This window comes from Schistocerca nitens, chromosome 3, assembly GCF_023898315.1.
Source record: "Schistocerca nitens isolate TAMUIC-IGC-003100 chromosome 3, iqSchNite1.1, whole genome shotgun sequence".
NCBI classification, from domain to species: domain Eukaryota; kingdom Metazoa; phylum Arthropoda; class Insecta; order Orthoptera; family Acrididae; genus Schistocerca; species Schistocerca nitens.
The window spans coordinates 616,347,072-616,373,356 of record NC_064616.1 but is presented as its reverse complement, the minus strand read 5'-3'; the positions used below and the strand labels follow the sequence as shown (position 1 = coordinate 616,373,356).

Below are 26,285 nucleotides of genomic sequence, written 5' to 3'. Positions count from 1 at the left end.
TTACATTTCAAGAAGTGACTAAAGCAGAAGATTTTAGACAAGTTCAAATTGTATGTCTGACCACAATTCAATCCTAGAACTGGTAATCAGTAACATCTTGGATGCTGTGGTTAACTTGAGAACTCTATTGTATTCTTTTTCATGTTTGTTCTAGCATTGCAACATCTGTTGAAGAATGACAAATCTGTCACTTCTGTCTCAAAAGATGTATGCCATAAGAATCTCAGGAGCATTTTGGGGATGTTTGGCCTCACAGTAAAATTTGTACTATACATCTTGTCTGTGTATCTGATCCAGGCACAACTATATCAATACGAAGTCATCTATGCTTGCTAAAAACTGCATGAAGATCTTGTTCTTGCAAATGAGATATATGTCTGTGGGCACAATGTGAAAGTTGTCCATCAAGATGGAAAGGAAATCTTCATTGTAATCTAACAATAAGTGCAAAATTTAATGAAATCTGCATGTTTTAATCACTCTTTTTTTTCAGTTTCTGGTATGTCATTCACCACTGACTTGTTCTAGAAAGAAAAATGGTAGTGAATGCTATTTGAAGCTGACTAAATATCTTCATGAAGGACAGAGAGAAACACAAAAGTCAAATATTGAAATGAGCAGTGATGGATGTGCCATTATGACAATGTCTATATCTGACATCAAGAACTTAACACAAATTTGAGTATACAGGACTACATTCAGGGGCTGCTCTTTTCCATAGCTTGTTTCCTGACTTATCTGCAATGTACTGATATTGTCTTTTGCTTTCCCCTGTACAAAAGAGTCTGGAAATGCATTGAGCTGCCAATATTTGTAGAAACATTGTAAGACATGTTGACCTAGTATTATCTCACATGATACACACTTACAACATTCACAAATACTTAATGAACACTTAATTGTGGCATATGTAACAATAATTGAAAAATCTACTATTGGTATCTGCAATGTACTGATATTGTCTTTTGCTTTCCCCTGCACAAAAGAGCTCTGGAAGTGCCCTGAGCTGCCAATATTTGTAGAAACATTGTAAGACATGTTGACCTAGGTTTACCTCACATGATACACACTTCCAACATTCACAAATACTTAATGAACACTTAGTTATGGCCTCTGTTACAATAATTGAAAATCTACTATGGTATCTAGAGTTACTGAATCTGATGCATTGTTAGCATACAGTACAAGGGAGAACTGTGTCTGGAAGACACAAGAGTAAGAGAAAAAATGACATAAATTTACTGATAGTAACACAAGGGCATTAAAGTTGGTTGTTACTGACAATAAGAACATAACTTCCAAAGAAGTGATAACTTAGTTTAATTTCTAAATGATGGTACACAGTCAATGAAAACAATGAGATCAACAATACACAATCAGAACAGTCACAACAAAAAGAATGGCTCACAGAACCTCCAAAATCTGCTGCAACACATATTTACTCACAACCAATCTGTTTCAATCAAGCGGCAATCTTCAAATTGTGTATTAACAATGGCAACAAACACATAATTTTTTTCAGTTGGAGCATCTGTCACATATACATGCATTTACTATCTTATATACTAGATTATCAACCAATGTAAGCATATAATTATGTATTATGACCTTGAAACTGAGTGCCCCAAAACTCAATGACAAAAGAAATTAAACATGTAATGTGACACAACAACTCTACCTTTCCAATGTTTCCTAGTTCAGGATGTGTTTATGTATGGGAAACACAAGGAGAAGCATAAGACAGAGACTGTCTTCTTCTAAATGTGAAACATATTATTGTTGTTGTTGCTGTTTGGATTTGAAGCACTCAGCATCTACAGCAGATGTGGCTCATAGTAGAATGCTCTCAGGCACCACCCCATGAGGTATAATAAAATAATTTTGTCAACTGTTTATTACAGAATTTAGATCATCATAGAGCATTTTGAATATTTTTCACTATTAAGTGATGTTCTTCAAACAAGTAGTAGACTTATGGCTGTGCCTTGAAATACCAGTTTGCTCCATGTAACAGAGGTTTGGGAACGAGACTTCTATGGAGTATAGCCTTTTATGGGCTTTCAGAGTGCACAAAAAGACTATCCTAAGGAAGTGTAGCAAACTCCACATGATTTTCACATTCCACTGCTTACAATGACCCTTTACTCTTGAATCCCTTCCTCTGTATCACTCTATTATGCTTTGATGTATCATTGATCAATGTTTAATATTAAGTTTTGATGTTTTTAAATATACTTTTTTGTTTCTAGCATTGATACCTCAAATCACTGTAGTGAGGTCACACTAATTCAGTAAATTTATAACTGGAGTGTACTAGTGTTGAATGCCAATCTTATACAAGGCAGCAAATGGATCCTGGTATGGAGCCATCTTTCTTACATTATGGCAATGTTTATAAGAGGTGGGTGTGAAGAATAACATTTCACCACCAAGAGTGGATCAGGGAAAACACAACATAGGCACTTTTGATGAGCCAGAGAGTGGACCTCAGCAGAAATTTAGTGGAAAGAGCAGCTAGGCAGGCTCATGTCACTTTCATTACATGATGAAAGAAATGTGTTGCTGTTAATGTGTGCCAAGAGCTTTTACAAACCAATCCTATACTATAGCAAACTCATTAAACAAGCAAAGAAAAGTGAGAACCACTGATACCTTTGTAATAGAAAGATCTATGCAGTCAAGACACATGATGTTAGGTAAATATGAGCCACTACTTCACTCAATAAATACTTCAGCATTTTAGCTTGTAAGGCAGTCAGCCAGACAGATCAATGATGTATATAATATATTTGAAGACAGTAACTTGTTCTCGAAAGAACAGTTACTGCTGATGACCATGCAGCTTTTCCCTGGAATAAATGATGACTAACTGACAACCTCAGCTGCTGACAGGTGTTGTTGTTATACCTCGATGTGGACAGCTGAAAATGTGTGCCCCGACTGGAACTTGAACCCGGGATCTCCTGCTTACATGGCAGACGCTCTATCCATCTGAGCCACTGAGGACACAGATGGATAGCGCAACTGCAGGGACGTATCCCTTGCACGCTTCCCGTGAGCTGTCCACATCGAGGCATAACAACAACACCTGTCAGCAGCTGAGGTTGTCAGTTAGTCATCATTTATTCCAGGGAAAAGCTGCACGGTCATCAGCAGTAACTGTTCTTTCGAGAACAAGTTACTGTCTTCAAATATATAGTTAAAGGGTACCCAGCCATTGACCTTCGTCTGTGCAAATGCACACAGGTTGCCCAAACTCTTACGGGAATCGCCAAAGCGTGCGCGAGTAATGAGTGGGTGGGCAAATGTCTATAAGGTAAAATTTGTATGTAGAAATGTGGACAGTTGTGAATGTGAGTCTCATGGGAAGCGTGCAAGGGATAATTCCCTGCAGTCACGCTATTCGTCTGTGTCCTCGGTGGCTCAGATGGATAGAGCATCTGCCATGTAAGCAGGAGATCCCGGGTTCGAGTCCCGGTCAGGGCACACATTTTCAGCTGTCCACATCGAGGTATAACAACAACACCTGTCAGCAGCTGAGGTTGTCAGTTAGTCATGATGTATATAATGTTCACACTCGATTCCCTGATTACATTAAAGTTACATCTGGTACAAGTTTGTTGTAGCTTTCCTGCATGCTACTGAACAATGACAGCCGCTACTGGGAGAAATGCCACCTTGCCATAATCACCAGTCACAGAGTTCAATACTACAGCCTGCCACTGTTGCAGATGCGTGGACCTGGAAGTCTTTTCTATTGTCCTGGGGTAAGACATCAGAATTCCTGATACTTCAGTGAACTGAATGACAGGCCAAGATCATCATACTAAACAGTTACTCAGCGATCATCATCATGGTTCAAAAGATCACGAAGAATGGTGGTGAGAGGGAGGGGACAGACCACATCTCAGATCAATGTGTGTAAGTCCAAAAAGCTTTCTCTCACTGCCACAGCATCATGGTTGGCCACTGCTGGAGCCACTGTGGGCAGCAAAATGCCATAACAGCAACTGGACAGGAACAGCTGGACAGGAATGGCAAGTGCTGTGTTGGCTGCCATGAGTGGGCTGAAGGCTGCTTACAACACGAATCCTCGACGGAGATCAGCAGCTGAAGTCAACAAGTCACGACACTGATCGTAACTTTTGGAAACAATTAACTAATTCTGAATCATCTTTCACTGTGCCTACCAATGACAACAAGTCACCACCATCCTTCTCAGGAAAATTGGCAAGGAGTGAACTGGCAGAGTGCCTCCTGACACTGAAGCACGTGTGCTTCTGCACTCCCAACTGTTTCCCTCTTGCAAAGTTGCTAACAGGATGTGGTTGTGCTTCTGATGCTTGCAGCATTGGTATTGGGAGTCTGTACAAAGTGTTTCATATGAGAGCCACACTAGCAGTTACAACAATTGTGGGATGAGTCACTGAAAAGCTTTGTTGCTCACATGAGTGTTTTGGTTGTGATCATGTCCAGAATAGTATGCAGTAAGTTCAGAGATACTTTTGTACAGCCTAGTGGACCCAAAGATATATCTGAATTTAGGGTGAATTATAGTGAAGTGTATTTAGTACTGGTGAGTCATAAAATTTGTGCTCTGACAGGCCACAGTGTGCCTTGTGAAAAGCTTATCCCTGCAATACCTTCCATTTGTGGGAAGTACAGTCATGCAAAAGAGGACTGTGTTAAGTGTCGCTGGGTGTCAGTGAGACAAAGTAATACATAATTTTTGCTATTCATGATAGTGTATATTATTGTGGTAGAAAAGGAAATTGCACAAATATGGCACAAATTAGAGCAACTACTACAGCAGATACAGTGTCAGCTCTGATGGAGCAGGTTAAATTATTAAAGAAACAGAATGATCAAATTGTTCAGCACTTACACAATCAGATAGGATGTGCTTTACAATCAGGTGCTAATGAAGTTAAATCAATACTAGCAGTACCTTCCTCATCTGTGGATACTGTAGCCACAAGTCTCAGTTCCTTTTTTTTTTCTGGCAGAACATCGGAGGATGTCACTATTTTTATTCAGGATGTGTAGTTTGAGACAAATAACTAACTGAGACTTTAGAAGCATTTTTGGACAGGATACACAAGTTGAACATCCAAACTTAAGAGCCGACTAACAAACCAGATGCTGATGCAGTTTTATTGAGGCTGAGGTTAGGGCACTAGATGTGGTCCTAAGGGGGACATCTCCAGAATTTTCTTGCAGAGCGAGAATGGAAAATCCACAAGACATAGCAGCAGTGCTACATTTAGACACTTATCTGCAAGAGAATGATCAGAAAATGTTTGTGCCAAACAAAGAATGTTACCACTGTGGAAGAAATGGTCATTTAAAAGCACAGTGTTGTCAACCACAATGTTTTAATTGTCAGTGGGTTAGTCATAAGGTACAGGAGTGTAGATCAAAGAAGTATAGTAACTACAGTGGGAAAATGAAGTCATTACATGACAACAGGACTCTTCCTTTTGTCGAGAAGCATTCCCACTAAATAGAAGTGCAGCAAAAGTTCACACAGAGATGGATTGTTTGTTGGTGGCTTGGTTGAAAGAGGAACAATGTGAATTTTTGATAGATACAGGGGCACACACATTGATTCTGAGTCAACACCTCATGGATAACAGTGGACCATAAGAACCAAAGTACTGGTTGTGCCTAATAGGCGACAATGCAGTTGATTCAATTGGGACAACATGGCTCTGGTTTAAAATGGGAAACACAATGTTTCATGAGCAACTGGAAGTGTTGCCAACTGTGGGACAAGGTGTCACTGTGTCACTGTGGTACTTGGCTAGACTTTCTGGATAGGCATCATGCTAGAATCAACCTTTGGCAAAGGACAGTTGAACTGATGGTAAATTATTTCCATTGGGAACAAAGTTGCCAATTTTTCTATGTATATCACAAGATGCACCTATTGGGAAGGTGGCATTGACTAAAATGTGTATAAGTTGATTAAAAGTTGTTTTGCATGACAGGGTAAAAGTAGATATAGGGAAACTAATCTGGGTACCAGTAGATATTAACATTCCATAGAATATAATGTGTGTGGTAGAAACACTAGACAGTAATGACATGTTGGATGAGCAACATTGTTTTGCATGTAAGTGCATACACCTACATCTGCATCTACGTGGTTACTCTGCAATTCACACTTAAGTGCCAGGCAGAGGGTTCATCGAACCATTTTCATACTACTTCTCTACCATTCCACTCTCGAATGGTACATGGGAAAAAGAAACACCTAAGTCTTTCTGTTTGAGCTCTGATTTCTCTTATTTTATTATGATGATCATTTCTCCCTATGTAGGTGGATGCCAACAAAATATTTTCACATTTGGAAGAGGAAGTTGGTGATTGAAATTTCATAAATAGATCTCGCCATGAAGAAAACTCCCTTTGTTTCAGTGACTGCCACCCCAACTCATATATCATATCAGTGAAACTCACCCGTATTGCGCAATAACATGAAACGAACTGCCCTTCTTTGCACTTTTTTGATGTCCTCCTGTCAATCTTACCTGGTAAGGATCCCACACCATGCAGCAATATTCCAGCAGAGGACAGACAAGTGTAATGTAGGCTGTCTCCTTAGTGGGTTTGTTGCATCTTCTAAGTGTTCCGCCAACGAAGCACAGTCTTTGTTTTGCCTTCCCCACAATATTATCTATGTGGTCTTTCCAATTGAAGTTGCTCATAATTGCAATTCCTAGGTATTTAGTCGAATTGACAGCCCTTAGATTTGTGTGATTTATCGTATATCCAAAATTTATCAGATTTCTTTTAGTACCTGTGTGGATGACCTCGCACTTTTCTTTGGTTAGTGCCAATTGCCACTTTTTGCACCATACAGAAATTCTCTCTAGATCATTTATAATTGGAATTGACTGTCTGATGATTTTACTAGATGGTAAATTACAGCGTCATCTGCAAACAATCTAAGGGGGCTGCTCATATTATCACCTAGATCATTTATGTAAATCAGGAACAGCAGAGGGCCTATGACACTACCTTGCAGAATGCCAGATATCACTTCTGTTCTACTCGATGATTTACCATTTATCACTACGAACTGTGAACTCTCTGAGAGGAAATCATGAATCCAGTCACACAACTGATATGATACTCCATATGCACACAATTTGATTAATAGTCGATTGTGAGGAACAGTATCAAAAGCCTTCTGGAAATCTAGGAATATGGAATCGATCTGAGATCCCTTGTCAACAGCACTCATTACTTCATGGGAATAAAGAGCTAGCTGTGTTGCACAAGAATGATATTTTCTGAATCTGTGTTGTTTATGTATCAATAAGTCATTTTCTTCAAGTGATTCATAATGTTTGAGTACAGTATATGCTGTAAAATCCTACTGCAAATTGAGGTCAGTGATATGGGTCTATAATTCAATGGGTTACTCCTATTTCCTTTCTTGAATATTGGTGTGACCTGTGCTACTTTCCAGTCTTTAGGAACAGACCTTTCGTCAAGTGAGCAGTTGTATATGATTGCTAAGAAAGGCACTGTTGTGTTTGTGTACTCTGAAAGGAACCTGATTGGTATACCATCTGGACTGGAAGACTTGCCTTTCTTAAATGATTTAAGTTGTTTCACAACACCTAAGATATCTACTTTTATGTCACTCATGCTAACAGCTGTTCTGGTTTTGAATTCTGGAATATTTACTTCATCTTATTTTGGGATAGGAATTATGGAAAACTGTATTTGGTAACTCCGCTTTACTGGCACCATCATCGGTAACATTTCCATTGCTATCACGCAGTGACGGTATTGACTGTTTTCTGCCACTGGTGTACTTTACATACGACCAGAATGTCTTTGAGTTTTGTACCATATTTTGAGACAATGTTTCGTTGTGGAAACTATTAAAAGTATCTCACATTGACGTCCACATTAAATTTTGAGCTTCCGTGAAACTTAACCAGTCTTGGGGATTTTGCGTTCTTGTGAATTTGGCATGCTTATTTCTTTGCTTCTGCAACAGTGTTCTGACATGTTTTGTGTACGATGGTGGAACACTCCTGTCTCTTATTAACTTATGTGGTATGAATCTATCTATTGCTATCAATACTGTATTTTTGAATTTGAGCCATATCTGGTCTACACTTACATAATTAGCTTGGAAGGAATGGAGACTCTCTCTTAAGAAGGCATCAAGTTAATTTTTATCTGCTGTTTTAAATAGATACATTTTGCATTTATTTTTAGTGGTTTTTGTTGATATTGTTTCGAGCCTCACTACAATGACCTTGTGCTCACTAATCCCTGTATCCATCATGACACTCTCTATTAGATCAGGATTATTTGTGGCTAAGAGGTCAAGTGTGTTTTCACAACCATTTACAATTTGTGTGGGCTCATGAGCTAATTGTTCAAAGTAATCGCTAGAGAAAGCATTTAGTACAATTTCAGAAGATGTTTTCTGTCTACCACCGGCTTTGAACATGTATTTTTGCCAACAAATCGAGGGTAGATTGAAGTCTCCACCAATTATAACTGTATAAGTGGGCTACTTATTTGTAATGAGATTCAAGTTTTCTTTGAACCGTTCAGCTATTATATTGTCTGAGTCAGATGGGGCAGTAGAAGGAGCCAATTATTATTTTGGTATGCCTTTTGAGTATAACCTCTACCTATAGTAATTCGCAGGAATTATCTATTTCAACTTCACTACAAGATGAACTACTACCAACACACCACCACCTACTTTATTTAATCTATACTTTCTGAACACAGTTTGCGCCTCTGTAAAAATTTTGGCAGAACTTATCTCCGGCTTTGTAATGTGTACAAGGGATATTAAGGGTCAGTTTATGGTACCAACAAGCCTGGATAATTTTGGGGAAGATGAAATTAGTCTTCCAAACGGATTACTGATAGCCACGTCAGAGGTTCTCAAAAAGGAAGATACTGAGGAGTCTAGGCTACAAGATAGAACAGAGTGCACCATTGACATACCTGCACATTGAGAAAAAGTGAAGCATCTTAAGGGTGTTGAGAAAAAGTGAAGCATATTAAGGGTGAAGACACATCATTAATGGAATCAGTGTTAATACGATATAAGGATTTGTTCAATCTATAAGGAGTGTTACCTGCTACACCAATAAAACAGCATAGAACACCAACAGGCAATCATCTGCCATTATTTATAATGCAGTAATAGTTACCTAAGCATTTACAGTCTTTAGTAGAGCAATTTAAGAATCAGCAATTATCAGATGGGATTGCACAATATACTAATTGTACCAAAAAAGTCACCAGATAGAACAAAGAAATATCAATTTTGTTGTGACTATAAATTCTTAAATGAATTATGGTAACTGATGCATACCAGATTCCTGATACTACCGACACATTAGATTATTTAGGTCAGTACACATTCTTTTCAACTGTCAATTTAAGAAGTGGATATCATTAAATTGAGGCACATCCTGAGGATAGACATAAAACAGCATCCATCACAATTTCTGGTCACTACCAATGTTGTAGGATGCCTTTTAGGTTGACAAACATGCCAGTTATGTTTAAATGTTTATTAGATGGAATCCTCATAGGCTTAAAAACCAAACAAATGCAGGGACTATTTAGATGATATAATTTTATTCGAAAAATGTCAAGAAGCACATGTTCAGAATTTGGAGATGGTATTTGACTGGTTGGGAAAGGCTCAACTTATGCTTGTTATTGATAAGTTCACAATCACAAGTAAACTATCTAGGGCATATAATTAGCCAAGGTGGAATAAGAATAGATCCATGCCTTACGTCACAAGTACATGATTTTCTGGTTCCTCAGACAGCTTAACAATTACAATCCCTCCTTGAATTAGCAGATTTCACAAAAGAATTCATATTGTAATATGATGATAGTGGTACAGCTTTAGGAGCAGTTTTGCGGCAAATCATTGATGTGAAAGGGCACTCAATCACATATGTGTCTCATCAGCTTGATAAGGCTGAGCAAAATTATTCTAACACTGAAAAGGAGATAATGGAATTAATGTATGGTATTTATTATTTTAGATGTTGCCTGTACAGATGTAAGTTCACAGTGATTACAGATCACGGTCCTTTTAAATGGCTTCTAGGGTTAAGAGATTCTTTAATTCATCTGACGAGATGGGCTTTGAAACCAAGTGAATTTCAATATGATGTAATCTACACACTGTGTGTTACACACATAAATGCTGACGCACTTAGTAGGCAGATGAGGCATTGCAGATCTTTGAGTTTGATCTCAAAAATCTGCAGAAAGCACAAGCAAATGATAAAGTGTGTCAGGTGTATTGCAAACAGTCACAGTTTGTCATACAAGATGGGATACTGTAGAAATCTACGAAGTGTTAACCACATGTTGTAGATCCAACCGCTTTGCAGACAGAAGTATTATTACAATCATATGACCATATGTTATCAGGTCATGAATGATTTATAGAAGAATAGCAGAAAGGTTCTGTTGGAGAACAAGACATGGTGATGTTCATCAGTATGTCAACATCTGTGTTATGTGTGTGCAATGTGATGATTTATGCCGTCAAAATATACAATTACAAAGACTTCTGGAGTCGTTACCCATTTCAAATGACATGAGCCAATATTCTGGGGCCATTTCACAGGAGTCAATCAGGTAAGAAGAATGTATTAACAATCATTGATCTCTTTTCAAAGTATTTAGTAATGGTAGTCATACCAAATCAGAAAGCAAGCACAGTAGCTCACATTATGGTAAATCATTGGGTACTTAAATTTGGGGTTCTGCAAATGATTATTATGGACCAAGGGATAAATTTCATGTCTGATCTCATTAAGTAGTTGTATCACTTACTGAAAATTAAGAAATTACATTAGAGTCCTTTCCACCCACAGACAAACTGTCTCACAGAGAGAGTTCATAGGATTATGTCTGAGATGCTAAGCCATTATGTGAATTCTCAACACCTACATTGGTATATACATCTAGATTTTGTAGTTAGTGCCTACAATTTAAAAACTCATACAGAAACAGGGTTATCACCTTATGAGGTTGTACATGGACACAAAATGCCATCTCTGTTTGGTGTGAATCAAGAAAAGTTGGGAAAAGAAAGTGAACATGTTAATGTATTTGCAAAACCTCTAAAGGAAGTCTGGGAAAAGATAAAATGGGCCAACTTGAAAGCACTTGAATGTCAAGCATGTGGGTTTGTGTAAGAGGAACCAACCACAGTATTGGATAAGTCAATAGGTATTACTTCTAAACCCATACACTCCGAAGGGTAAGTCAAAAAAAGGGTCTTTACCATGTGGTCAAGGTAATGTCACCTGTAAGTGTAAAATTACAATTACCAGGATGTACTTCAGTAGTTCATATCAGTAGCATCAAATCTTTTCAAGGGGCCATAGAGTCTTTTCCTCAAGTACCAGCAGAATAGTCTTGTAGTGGAACTAAAAAGCAAAAGAGTAAAATAAATACTACAGAATGGGACATACAGGATGAGACCAAGGAATATGTAGTCTTAGATATAGAGGTACTGGATACTAGTAGGACATTTTCTTTGTTTTCAAAGGTTCATGTTGCATACTTAAAAATATAGCTTTTTTGTTGTATTCCCACTTTTTTCTAAGGAGAGAGGGAGTACATGTAAATTATTTCCTCTAGGTGATGGCAAGGATGATGCATAGATGGAGTTTAGTGAGTGTTATGACCTTGTTCATCTTCGGAGCAGAAGAAATTGTCAACCAGCCTTTGGGGAATGAAGTTTTGTTCATTTTCAAAACATATGCTGTACACTTGGTTACATTTACAGACTAAAATAACTATTTATGAAATATTCTCTATTGCAATAAACAGTAAAATGATCATCCACTAATTACCATGCAAAGTAAAAATAACAATATTCAATTAAAAAGTGGAATATAGTGAACCCACCACACCTCTCTGGGACACACCACCTTGAAGTAGCACTGACCATGTGGGTGGAGAGGCTTGTGTGTTTGCATGAAGCTGAGGACTGTGCCGGCTGTGGGAACCTACAGTCAGTAAAGTCTTGGCCGATGGACTAGACTAAGTGTGTCCCACAATGACCTGTCATCCCACATCCATTCCTTGTCCTTTCCCAACTCAAAAATACCCAACCCAATGGGTGATGCAGTCCATGCCGATGGGTGCTAGGCATATGGGAAGATGTCATGAACAGAGTCTCAGGGATACTGGGCGACCTCCCCACTGCGTGGGGTTTCCGTGGTGTGGACTGATTAGATACCCAACTTTCATTGGACCAAAATGGACATGAAAGAAAATAGCAATACTGAGGGGCAAGTTGAGACCTCAGACACCCAAACAGCAGGGCTGGAACTGATGGAAAATGTCTCCTCAGCTGATTAGGGGGACAGACCTGTTCAAGAAGTGGGAATGGTAACCAAGACGTTGTACCAGATTAAGATCAAAGACTTGTCTGGGGCTCAGAGGAGGAAACTTCTTAGAGAACAGATGCTAAACGAAGGAAAAGTGCCTTCCTAAACAAAAGGGAAGAGAATGAAAAGGGCTTGTGCCCAAGACCTCCAAGAAAAGACTGTCCCAGGGTGAAGGAGGTGTACAAACCCCTTCCACATCGAGGGCAGGCAGTAAGAGAACAAGGGAGGAATCTAAGACTCCCACTTCCCAGGATGAGTGTATTCAGAAAAAGCCGAGGCAAGAAATAAGGAAACAGATCTATAGTACTGAAGTCTCAGTTTCTAGGATGGCGGTTATCCAGCAAGGCTATCCACTGGTCAAGATCACCTTGCAGCAGGAGGAGCTCATGCAGATGGCTCTCTTTGAGAAGATTTGGAGGGACACTGGTCCAAGACCCAAATCAGGAGAGTCTATCTGGATCACAGTGCTCTTATCTTTGTCTGTGAGGGGGTGGGTACAGTGGACTGGCTTAAGGAAAAGGTGCCCCTAATATCACCGTGGGCAGATGCGAAGCTGATGGTAAAGACAGTGGCTGAACTCTTGAAGACCAAAAGATATTAATCTGGGTGCCAAAACTTCTTAAGGATACCTCTCCTGAGACTCAGAATGAGAAAATAGGATCTCAAAACCTGAAAGTCTCGACAGAGGATTGGAAGGTAATAAACCAGAAGGCTGCACCAAACAGCCAAACCCTTGTGGTGGAAATCAGAGAGAAGTCACTGAAGGCAATGCAGGAATAGGACCTGAGACAACTCTTGGGGTTCTTGCAGGTTGCTGTCAGGGTAATCAAAGACATCAGAAGCGACAGTGGTGGCAAGATGGAGACTGAATGTGCAGCAGATAAATCTGCAACACAGTAAAGGGGCCAATGCTGCCCTGAGTCATCTTCTGGGAAGACAACAAGTGGACATGGCCCTGATTCAGGAACCCTGTTAATATAAAGGGGATGTATTGGACCTCAGTGGCACTGGAGTTATGCTAGAAACATAAGAAACTCCAGAATGTGCATTTATGTAAAAAATGGAATCCCCTTCATGTTGATGGCAAACTTTTGTTCTAGGGACTTACTATCGAGATGCGGCAATGTGAGGAAGGTATCTTGAGGGAGTGTGTAATGGCCCCAGCATACCTTCCTTATGAGGACAGTGCTTCTCCTTCTCAGGAAGTGAGGAGACTGACGGAAGCCTGTGAACAACAGGGTGACCAACTATTGGTTGGATGCAATGCTAATGCTCATGACTTAGTCTGGGGCAACACTGATACAAATAGTAGAGGTGAGTAACTTCTAGAATTTCTTCTAGCTAATAACTTAGAGATCCTCAGTAGGGACAAGGAACTTACATTTAGAAGTATAAGAAGGGAAGAGGTAACTGACATAACCTTCGGTTCCACTTTGATGGGTAGTTATGTCAAAGGATGGCATGTGGCTTTAGAACCATCCTCATCAGACCAAATGCATATTAAGTTCGAGGTTGAAATGGACATTAGACAGACCATGTCCTATAGGAATTCCAGGGAAACAGACTGAGAGGCGTATAGGAGGGACCTTGACTCAAGCCTACCGGAAGTCAGTACTTCGATAAGAAATCCAGCAGAGTTTGAGGAGGTTGTATAGTCAGTAACCTCCGCCATCATGACCTCATACCATGACAACTGCTCAGTCACCAAGAAGTGCATAAATAGGAATGTACCTAGGTGGAACAACAACCTGGAATCACAGAGGAATCAGGTATGAAGACTGTTTAATCTTGCAAGAAGGAAAGGACAATAGGCAGAATATCAGGAGGCCCTTGCCAATTACAATCCTGCAATTAAGCCAGCAAAGCAGGCGCCCTGGAAGGTATTCTGTGAGGAGGTAGAGGGTATCACTGTTCAGGCAGATTTCACAGAATCCTCACTAGGATAACAACTAATCCAGGAGGAACTTTAAGGAAAAAGGATGGGGAGTATAAGAGGACAGCACATGAAACACTGGAAGTACTCCTCAAGACTCATTTTCCTTAATGTTCTCCGACAGACAACATAGACCAGGATCAGATCCCTATGAGATATCAGTTTTCAGGAATTCGAAGGGAGAACTAGGAATCTGCCAGTGAATGTGTTGACCATAGTAAAATCCCATGGGTGGTGGGATCATTCCAATTGGCCCAGATTATATGTTTCTAGCACTTTTACAACAAGCTGGAGGGAACTTAATAAGATTCCTATGCAGGTTATTTAGAGTTAGCCTAGCAGCAGGAATCATTCCTAATGTCTGGAGGACAGTGAAGGTTGTCTTCATTCCAAAGCCAGGGAGAATTGATCATACCAAGGCCAAGGGTATGAGACCAACCAATCTGTCCTCCTTTCTTCTTAAAACATTATAAATATTACACCTGTCGTTAAAGATGGAGGCAGCAACTGGGGCACATAGGCTAAAGACTGACAAAAACTGGAACTCACTGGGGTATCCAGGATCTCACACTAAAATACTGAGTGAGGTAGACATAGGTATGGTTGGGGAAATGCCTGCTGTCTATATAATAACTACTAGCTGCTTCAACAAGCCTTTCAGTGTAGTAATTGGAAGTAGAGAGCTCTGGGAGAACAAATTTTGACTTCATACTGGGGACATAGTCTGGTTCACTGACAGTTCAAAAACAGACCAATGTGTTGGGGCCAGGGTATGTGGAGTGCAGCCAGGGCTGGAGAGTGCAATCTCTCTATGGAAGATGGCCACTGTGTTTCAAGCAGAATTATCTCGTATCAGGCTGTGTGTGGGGGATAATTTGTGGTGGTACTACAGAGGTCGTAGCATTTTCATTTATTCAGACAGCCAAGCAGCCCTGAAAGCACTGGCAGCCTCTGCAACAAGATTAAAGATCATGGAAGACTGCTACAAAGTCCTTGTGGAGCTAGGGGAAAGTGATAGGGTAGACCTTTTGTGAGTCCCTAGTCACTCAGGTATTAATGGTAATGAGTAAGCCAATAACCTGTCCTGACAATCACCAAGGTGATGATCAAAATAAAACTAAAAGATTGGACAAGGAGACAGCTTTTAGAATACTGGGCTAAGGTCCAAAAGCAAAAACATTGCAAGGTATTGATGCCGAAGCCATGTTCTGAGAGAAGTCTCTCAATCCTGGCCTTGAACAGGAGAGAAATGCAACTCATGGTTGGACTACTGACAGGCCATGGGAACTTCAAAAAACACCTAAATACAGTGGGGATAATAGAAAAAGACCCTGAATGTAGGATGTGTGGTGTGGGCGAGGAAACTGCATCACATTTGACCTATGCATGCGAGGAATTGTAGATTAAAAGAAACAGATTATTCAGATCAACCAGACCTGAATAAATTGAGTCTAGCAAAGCACTGGTAAAGGATCTCATTGCACTGGTCAAGGGTATTGATTGGCTTTACTAGAGACACAGGGAATGATACAACACAATAAACTCCATTTCAGTGCAGGCAGCAGCGGGCTTGACCAATGTTGTTTTTGCTTTCCTTAATAAAATAAAATCATATCAAACCCAATAAATCCATGTAGTCTGTTGGTTAAGAGCTGCTGCTTACCACTATATTGACTTACTGATATTTTCATAATGATGCCCAACAGATGGCAACACATGTACATGATGAAAAGGTTGAACATTGACAAATGTGTACCTCTGGTTTCCATTGGGAAAAAGAATACTTCCATTGCAGCTAAGACACAGTACAAGGTAATGTACATAATTGTAGCCAGAGGGTCTGAAAGGGTTAATGTGCAATCCCAAGTAACTAGCTTCAAGTCACAATTTAAATAATTTAAATAATAATTCATACATATCGTACTGGATGGAGTCTTATTGACAGATGGATTGAATTACATGTTAATGAAGTATTACTTATATCTAAACAATGAGAAATGCACCTAATTCTATCAGTGAGAGAGCTTGGTAAATGTATTAATGAAATTATTACTATTTGGCCTGTACGAGAAGTTCAAAAGGATAACCGATCATGTGAAGTACAAGTGTTTTTGGGAAATATTATTGCACCATAGTGTAAGAAGGTAGTTATAAAGTCATAAACACATTTTCAGCACGCCAGAAATCATTGGATCATTGGATTTCTTCTCTGTACAAGCCACAAGTGATAATAGAAAACTGTTACAAAAACAAGACTTCAACACGAATGACAAGAGTGGACTCACAGTTTAGTGGTATATTAATCATCAGAACAGAATGTGATATAGTGTGAGTAGACTTTCTTCCACCAGTAATCATCATGGGTACTATGGCAATTACTAGTGTATAACCAATATTGTCCTGGCCGGATTCATCATCTTACATATTCAGTATACTTCTTTTCTAAATTATACACTAGATGCTGTGGTACTACAGGGCATAGATAAAAGAATTGATGCAGAACATGGCCAAATTGCTGGTGATCAAATGTTAAGATATGTTCAAGAATATCAACATGAATGAAAGTAGAACATGGTTACCAGTAGTGTAAAGCCCACTACTACAACCACAGTACTAGCAGTCATTTGTGGAGTCTATCTTTTCCCAAGAAATAAAATAATGCAAGCATAATTAAAAACCACACATGAGATCCCTCTGAAATGGGTTGTAACAGAAATAAAAACAGAAATTGTAATATACATTAAGGTGGTAGAATTTAGTAAGCAGACTTAAGATTTTTACATTTAAAAGTTGCTTTTTTTTTTTTTTTTTTTTTTTTTGAGAGATAGAGAGATAGAGAGAGAGAGAGAGAGAGAGAGAGAGAGAGAGAGTGAAAGAGAAAGAGAGAGAGAGAGAGAGAGAGAGAGGAGAGAGGTATGGTGCATGCCAGTCTTGTAGAAGGCAAAAAATGGTCAAACTTTTCTCAGTTACAGTTCAAGCCATCTCACATTATGGCTGTATCAATACAAGACAGGCACGAAGAATAACATTTCAGTACTGAGAGTGGGTCAGGGGAAAACACATTATCAGCACTTCTGGTGAGCCAGACAGTAGGTCTCAGCAGAAATATAGTGGGGTATATTACATGTTGAAACAAACACTATTGCTAATGCAACAGCCCGCATCTCGTGGTCGTGCGGTAGCGTTCTCGCTTCCCACGCCCGGGTTCCCGGGTTCGATTCCCGGCGGGGTCAGGGATTTTCTCTGCCTCGTGATGGCTGGGTGTTGTGTGCTATGTGTTATGTTATGTGTTATGTGGTTTATTCATCTCATTACATACAATTTTCAAATCATTTGATTTGATGTACAGGAGACATGTCAAGGTTTACAAAAGAAACTTTTTTCACTTTTTTTAAGAGAAATACAAAAGTTTACATTATATTTTACATTTCTAAGTTACAGCTACACATGTACATAATATAATAAATGTATTACAATCCCTGTGTTCAGATTGTGAAGCTGTCCTCAATGAATTCATCGACAGAATAATAACACTTTTCCACCAGGAGAGTAAAGAGCAATCTTTTCAGTGAACCAATCTCCATTTTAAATATATTATTGCCTTTTATTTTATTGAAAATTTTTAACCCCATATACTCTGGCGTTTGGGCATAAAGTTTTAAACGATGTGTTGGAAGTTTGAAGTTATCTCTGTGGCGAGTGCTGTAGTTGTGGTCAAAACGGAAATTGTCTAGTGTATGTTGATTTCTATACAGAAACACCACCATCTCATATATGTAAAGTGAGGGGATAGATAGTACTTTTAAATTTTTTAACAGTGGTCGACAGGATTCCCGTTTTTTTGCAACACACATGTTTCTAATTACTTTCTTTTGTAATACTAGGAGCCTAGTGACATTTGCTGAATTTCCCCAGAAGATTATGCCATAACGAATAACTGACTCAAAGTAGCAGTGATAAACTATCTTTCTGGTATCCATGTTTGTGGCACCTGACAAAATACACATTGCAAATGCTAAGTTGTTCAGTTTATTTGCTAAGTAATCTATGTGTACCTTCCAATTTAAATTTTTGTCAAGATTTAGGCCTAAGAACTTCACGTGGTTTGCTTCTGTGATATCCTGATCATTGCAAGTTATCTTTATTTCACTCCTTTCTACTGATTTAGCTTCAAATTGCATCATTTTGGTTTTAGTTACATTTAGTTTTAGTCCATTTTGATAGAACCAAGATTCAAGTTTTTCTAAAGTATTTTTGGCTTTTTCTGGAATATTTTCAGATACCTCATTTTCAATTAGAACTGATGTATCATCAGCAAATAAGACAGAATGAACATCAATAGCAAGTGGTAGGTCATTTACGTAAAAAAGAAACAGATAGGGACCCAATATCGAACCTTGTGGGACTCCTTGGGGAACTGTTTTCCAGTCTGATGAATAATTGGTTCCATTTGAAGTTAAAGTTACTCTTTGTTTCCTACCTGACAGGTAAGAGCTAAACCATTTTAAAGCAGTGTCTCTGATTCCATACATCTGTAATTTGTGTAGGAGTAATGAATGGTTCACTGAATCAAAAGCTTTAGTCAGATCACAGAATATACCTGTGACCTTTCTACCTTTATCTAACGTGGAGCATATTTTTTGGATAAACTCATTTATAGCATTCGCAGTGCTTTTACCCTGTTGGAATCCGAACTGGTTTTTAAAAATTATATCATTTACAGTCAGAAAGTTATTAATTTGTTTTGCTGCAATCTTTTCAAACACTTTAGAGAAGACCGGCAAGAGAGAGATAGGGCGGTAATTCCCCATATCTTCTGTCGATCCTTTCTTGAATAGAGGTTTGATCTCACCATATTTCAATACCTCTGGAAAGCATCCCTGTTCATAAGATTGATTTATAATAGTTGACAGTGGTTGGGAAATAATATCGTACACATACTTGATTACAGATGTTGTTATTTCATCCCACCCATGTGAGGTTTTGTTTTTTAGAGACAATATTTCCTTTTCCACATCCCTTTGGGTTATTTTTTCAAATTGTTTAAAAGATGTGTTCTGGCTGTTTTCCAAGTTTGTGATGCCCTGATAGAATGTCATATCCACATCCGATCTTACTACGTTTAGGAAGAATTCATTGAAACAACGTGACATCTGAACAGGGTTTACTATAATTTCATTTTCATGTCTAATTTTCAAAATCTCATGAATTTTTACTTTGGCTCCTAGTTCAGACTGAACAACTGACCACACTGCTTTTGTCTTATTTCTGTGTTCTCGTATGAATTTATTATTTGCCATTTTTTTAGCTGCCGCTACTACTTTCCTAAATACAGCTTTATACTGTTTGACATAAATAACAAAATCTGGATTTCTGTTTGATTTTAACTCATTGTGGAGCTCTCTTTTTCTGGCACTAGAGATCTTTATTCCTGTTGTAATCCATCTGAGTTTACCATTAACCTTCTTTTGCTTATATCTACGAGGAAATGATTCATTAAATACCTCTAAGAAACAATTTAAGAATTTGTCATAGTTTATCGAGCTTGAACTATTGTAGTCTACAGGCCAGCTTATTATACTTAATTTACTGCGGAATAAATCCATTTTACCTTTACTGAGATCCCTTTTTATACACACTTCTGGAGGCTTTATGTTATTTGCTTTTGGGAGTTCAATAAACAGAGCTGAGTGATCTGAAATACCCAAGTCTAAGCAGTATTTGTGCTTATTTCCACTGTCAAATATGTAGTTAGTAATAATATTATCAATGCAGGTCACTGATCTGCTGTTTTCCCTAGTGCCTTCAGAAAAATTTAGCTGGAAACCAGATTTCTGAATTAAGTCACGAAATTTTGTGGAATCATTGCTTTCAACTAAGACATTTAAGTTGAAGTCTGCTGCTATAACAACTTTTTTCTTACTTTCTTTCTGGAGTTTTTCCAGGAGGCATTCGAATTTGGTTAAAAACACTTTTGTTACCGCACATCCCGGAATTCTGTAGATTGCTATAACCAATGTATTCAGATCACTCAGCTCTACAGAGCAACTTTCAAACACGCTCTCTTCATTTAAATAATTAAAACTATCTCTTACTGTATAACTTATGGAAGAATTGACAAGAATGCAGGAACCTCCACGAGATTTGCTTATTCTACAAAAGCTAGCAGCTACCTTAAAATTATTAATACTATTTAGTACTTTTATACTATCTTCTGTTAACCAGTGTTCATTTAGGCAGATTATTTTAATATTTACGGATTCTGAAAGCAGAATTTTTAATTCGTCGATTTTTGAGAATTTACGATTTAGTAGTTCTGCCCCTAAGCCATTTATATTCAAGTGCATCAAGAGATCATTTTTGCTTTTAGTTATTTCACGTGCATCCTTTGTTTGGTACCTAAACTTTTTATTTTCAGTTTGAATTTTTTCTTTGTCACCCCTATCACAATGCATTAGTTTCCCTTGCTTCTTAGGACTTTACACACGTCTATGAACATTTTACTGAGGTTCACAGAGCCTAATCTATTCAAGTGCAGGCCGTCTTTTCCCAGACACTTGCAGTTTAAGAATTTGTTTGGGTCAATGAATACTGCACCGAGTATGTTGCACTGTTCCCTAATGCCGGTATTTATCCTGTTGATGTAAGAATCACTTACCGATCTTCGATGAATGATTCCACTAATTACCAGCCTGGATGTTGGGTATACAGTTTTCGCCGATCTAATCAGATTCCGCGTTTCATTCACGATTTCTTCCTCACTGTTACTGCGGATGGAGTTTGTGCCCACGTGGATTAAGACACCTCTGTAATCGTCGGTACTTAAAGTTTTGTTACCAGTTTCGCCCGTGTTTCTTTTCGTGGACAATACATTCTTAAAATGTTTGTTGAGTTGATGTGATCGGATTCCAGGTCGAACATCGACCTTGCAGTCCGGCACAATAACATTTTTTAATATAGAATCACCTATTAACAGAAAATCGTTTTTGTCATCTTCTTTGTTCGTTGCACTTTTACGTTTGTCCTTCTTATTATAGGAAACTGTTTTCCATTTATACTTATCACTTGTTTCACTGACAGAGTTCTCTGTGGTATTATTAGCCGTATAATACAAATGCGGATGTTTGCCACTTTGTTCAGTAATGGGTTGATTTCTACACACGCAGGATTTTCTTTCAATAACCAGTTCAGAATTTTCTTGTTTCAATGCTAAAATTTCCGCCTTCAGCGCTTCAATGTCACTTTGAAGCAATTTAATAATTTCTTCTTTTGAGTTCACGGTACTCACGAGTTCGGCCGTCTCAATACGCAAACAATGTGGACACGACCATGGAAACTCGTCTTTTATGAGTTTTAAATTCACTTTCGCACATTTTTCATGAAACCAGTAGTTACACTTCACACAAAAGATGCCTTTCATGACGCGTTTCGAACATTCCCTACACGATGAACTATTTAATTTAACCTTTTTTGAGGACTGAGATGTGTCACAACACTCTTCTATCGGCGCCATCTTTAACATCTGTCCTTAGGTTAGTTAGGTTTAAGTAGTTCTAAGTTCTAGGGGACTTATGACCACAGCAGTTGAGTCCCATAGTGCTCAGAGCCATTTGAACCATTTTTTTTTGCTAATGCAACAATGCACACCAAGAGCTTTGATGAACCAATCCTATACTATAACAAACTTGTTAAGCAAGTGTGGCAGAGTGATAACTACTGATACCTTGATAATAGCAAGACCTATGCAGTCTTGACAAGTAGTGTCAGGTAAACAGTAGCCACTACTTCACTCTATAAATACCCTAGCATTGTAATTCTTAAGGCAGTTGGTCAGATGGATTGACGTCATACATAACTTTTGCACCTGAATCCCTGATTACAGTAAAGTGACATCTGGTACAAGTCTGTTGTACATTTTCTGCTTGATACTGAATGACAACAATGTTGTCTACCTTGCCATACTCACCAGCCACAGAGTTCAACACCACAGCCTGCTGCTGTCACATATAGGTGGATCCTGTGTTCTTCCCTATTGTCCTGGGTCAGGACATCAGCATTCCTGATACTTAAGTGGACTGATACTGTGGCATCGCAGTGTGGCAAGCACTGGACCATGGGTGGTGAACCACCATAGCAGCAGCAAGCCACAAATGGCAAGTGTGGCATCAGTTACCTTGAGCAGGCCAAAGACGGCTTAAGACGCAAATCCTCAATGAACATTTACAGCCAATGTGAACAGCTAGTCAAGACACTGACCGTAACTTGTAGAAATAAATAACTAATTCTGAATCATCAATCACTGTGTCTTATGCTCATGCTTATGGAATGTCGTCTCAGTTATGTGACTGGATTTGTGATTTCCTGTCAGAGAGGTCACAGTTCATAGTAATTGATGGAAAGTCATCGAGTAAAACAGAAGTGATTTCTGGTGTTCCCCAAGATAGCGTTATAGACCCTTTTCTGTTCCTTATCTATATAAACGATTTGGGAGACAATTTGAGTAGCTGTCTTAGGTCGTTTGCAGATGACGCTGTTGTTTATCAACTAATAAAGTCATCAGAAGATCAAAACAAATTAAAAAATGATTTAGAAAAGATATCTGAATGATGCAAAAATTGGCAGTTGACCCTGAATAACAAAAAGTGTGAGGTCATCCACATGAGTGCTAAAAGGAATTCGTTAAACTTTGGTCACGCGATAAGTCAGTCTACTCTAAAAGCTGTAAATTCAACTAAATGCATAGGTATTACAGTTACGAACAACTTAAACTGGAAGGAACACATAGAAAATGTTGTGGGGAAGGCTAACAAAAGACTGTGTTTTATTGGCAGGACACTTAGAAAATGTAACAGATCTACTAAAGAGACTGCCTGCACTACACCTGTCCATCCTCTTTTAGAATACTGCTGCGCGGTGTGGGATCTTTACCAGATAGGACTGACAGAGTACATCGAAAAAGTTCAAAGAGCAGCACATTTTGTATTATCGTGAAATATGGGAGAGAGAGTCACGGAAATGATACAGGATTTGGGTTGGACATCATTAAAAGAAAGACGTTTTTCTTTGCGACGGACTCTTCTCACGAAATTCCAATCACCAACTTTCTCCTCTGAATGTGAAAATATTTTGTTGACACTGACCTACATAGGGAGAAATGATCACTATGATAAAATAAGGGAAATCAGAGCTTGCACAGAAAGATATAGGTGTTCGTTCTTTCTGCGCGCTATACGAGACTGGAATAATAGAGAATTGTGAAGGTGGTTCGATGAACACGCTGCCAGGCACTTAAATGTGATTTGCAGAGTATCCATGTAGTTGTAGATGTAGATATCTGTGACAACAGGTCACCACCATCCTTCTGAGGAAAAACACAGAACCATCTCTACTTTGCCCTCCCAACAGTTGCCATCTTGCACCAAAACATGATAAAATGTCAATACATAGCGAGAGTTTCATGAATGATTATACAAAACAAGGGTGTGAAACATGTATCATTACTTTTGTTGTTAATATATTATTTGCTTGCTAACAGCATTTGCTTGATAAAGTGTGTTATTTACAAATTTCCTTTTGTTACTGGAGGTGTATTTTGATAGTTTTTGCAACATGTGCAATACATATAACTGCCAAAAATACCTATTTTGGGATATAATTGAAAAGAAAAGCAAAGCTTCATGTTCTGGCCCAGACTGGCTAATTGGGATGCACTGACTTGTGTTTTGTCTTCTGCCAATGGCATCATTAAAAGTAAGGAGGGGTGTGGGGTCAGCACACTCCTCTTCCAGCTATTGTTGGCTTTATTGCTCTTGGAGCCACTACTTCTGAATCAATTAGTTCCTCAATTGGCATCATGGAGCTGAATGTACCTCATTCCAGTTCTCCTACCAAGGAAAAAATCCTGGTAGTACTAGAAATTGAACCTGGGTCCTCCACATATCAGCCAGACACACTGACCACTGAACTATGGAGGCAGACACTTAACTGAAGTGGCAAAAAATTGGTAGGACTCTCAAGCACTCGAGAATTTGACAACATTGGTAACAAATTTGTGTTCTTCCCTTGCACTGAAATCATGAGCTACCTCTGATCTAGAGTGTTAGCACCTTTGGAGCATAATGAAAGTTCTACAATTGTTTGGGCAATTACATGATGTTTTTCAGTGGATCCTGGGGTCACACCGAAAGGTCTATTAAATCTTTTTATATGGCCATAGTCAGTCACTGGCATAGGCATTATTACCAACAGGGGGATTACATATTCAAAGATGAGAGTTCTCTCTATCACATGGCTGAAAATATCCAAGAGCACTTTGTTAAGTAAAAGGATGTAAGAACATTTCGTCCGTGACTTCAAAAACATTGGATTATAATATCAAAACGTTGTAGCTTCCATTAAAAAACAACAGGAGGCTTTTTATTATCCCACAGGATATTTCAAGTAATTGAAAGACTTTCCTTTTGTGGTATCATATTGATCAGAATTAAGGATTTATATGCCTTGATACCTGAGGTGAATTAGGGCCATTTTAGATACCAAGGATGACTGTATATCATAGTAAGTTGGTGTTCATATTAATTTTCCCAAGCTCAGTTTGTGTTTCTTAGCCTCCACATTAATAAAGCTTCAGTCAGTTCCACTTATATTTATACACCAAGTAAAATATTGTCCCAGAAGCCACTCTTTACACTGTATTCTTAAAGAAAATCTGTAATGGTACTGAGCAGAACACCAAATGGTATCCTTTCATCTACATATTTCATTTTCTGCATAGACTTATAAAAGGACCACAACAGGGTCAAAAATTTGACTGGCTTCTTGGTAGGTGCTTAAACTTATGTTTAGGAAGTCACAGTTTTAAGACATATCTTGTAGAGTTAACTGAACGGTGTGTCAAACCATTTTTCTTCCTCTGACATTCAGACATTTCTCAGTAGGTTGAGTTTTCAAAGAGTCTAGCAAAGCAAGGTGCTATGGTGGTTAAGACTGTGGATTCACATTTGAGAGAATTAGGTTCAGTTCCTGTGCAGACACTTACCTGAAGTGGCAAAAAATTGGTAGGACTCTCAAGCACTCGAGAATTTGACAACATTGGTGACAGGTTTGTATTCTTCCCTTGCACTGAAATCATGAGCTACCTCTGATCTAGAGTGTTAGCACCTGTGGAGCATAATGAAAGTTCTATAATTGTTTGGGCAATTACATGATGTTTTTCAGTTGATCCTGGGGCTTATGATTTCTGAAGTTTTCTTTAATCTGATATAGAGAATATGAGGATAATTCATTTGGAAAATTGTCACCAATGTCTTTCCCATCCTGGATGAATCTATGCTTATGCTTTGTCTCTAATGACCTTCTTGTCAATTGGGCATTAAATCCTGATCTTCTTTCCTCCCTTCTAGAGGCTAATTTTATCACAACACATCTGTAATTCGAATAAAGTCAAATAATGCCCATCAACACTAACTAACTGATTGAATAGCAGAAGGATCAATATCTCTTTAACACATATGACTATCCAAATAATGTTCAGAAAGAAGCAGGGACCAATATGTCTCATAGGGGTCACATTCTAGTGTTGATACACATCAATAGTAGCCAATGAAAACCTTGTCCCTCCATTTTGTTAAATTTTGCAGGTGAAGTAAAGATGGCTTGTTATAAAATAATATAAAGTGATACAGAAAATTTCTCCAGGTGTTACTGTATACTAGAAGCCTAGTTATTGACAGATTAGAGAAATCCATGCACTTTCAAATCTCCTTTTATTATGGGGTTACTGTTTACTGGAATTGCTAGTTTTCATAGACAGATGGAGCTACAATTTTTTCATTGCCTACCGTAGATATTCAAAGACAACCGTGGCCAGAATGAAACCAGCAAAAATTAATGGTCAAGTCAGTGAACTGGATGTTGTGCATGTTGCT

At 38.6% G+C, this 26,285-nt stretch overlaps 1 protein-coding gene across 1 annotated transcript in view; it reads right to left on the bottom strand.

The window, feature by feature from the left end:
• LOC126249362 (IQ and ubiquitin-like domain-containing protein) overlaps positions 1–26,285 on the bottom strand; it is a 222,711-nt gene that overhangs the window by 70,606 nt on the left and 125,820 nt on the right. Inside the window, exon 9 of the mRNA XM_049951015.1 lies at positions 21,017–21,512. Within this exon, the coding sequence (XP_049806972.1) occupies positions 21,017–21,512 (496 nt within the window). The remainder of the gene's footprint in view (positions 1–21,016; positions 21,513–26,285) is intronic.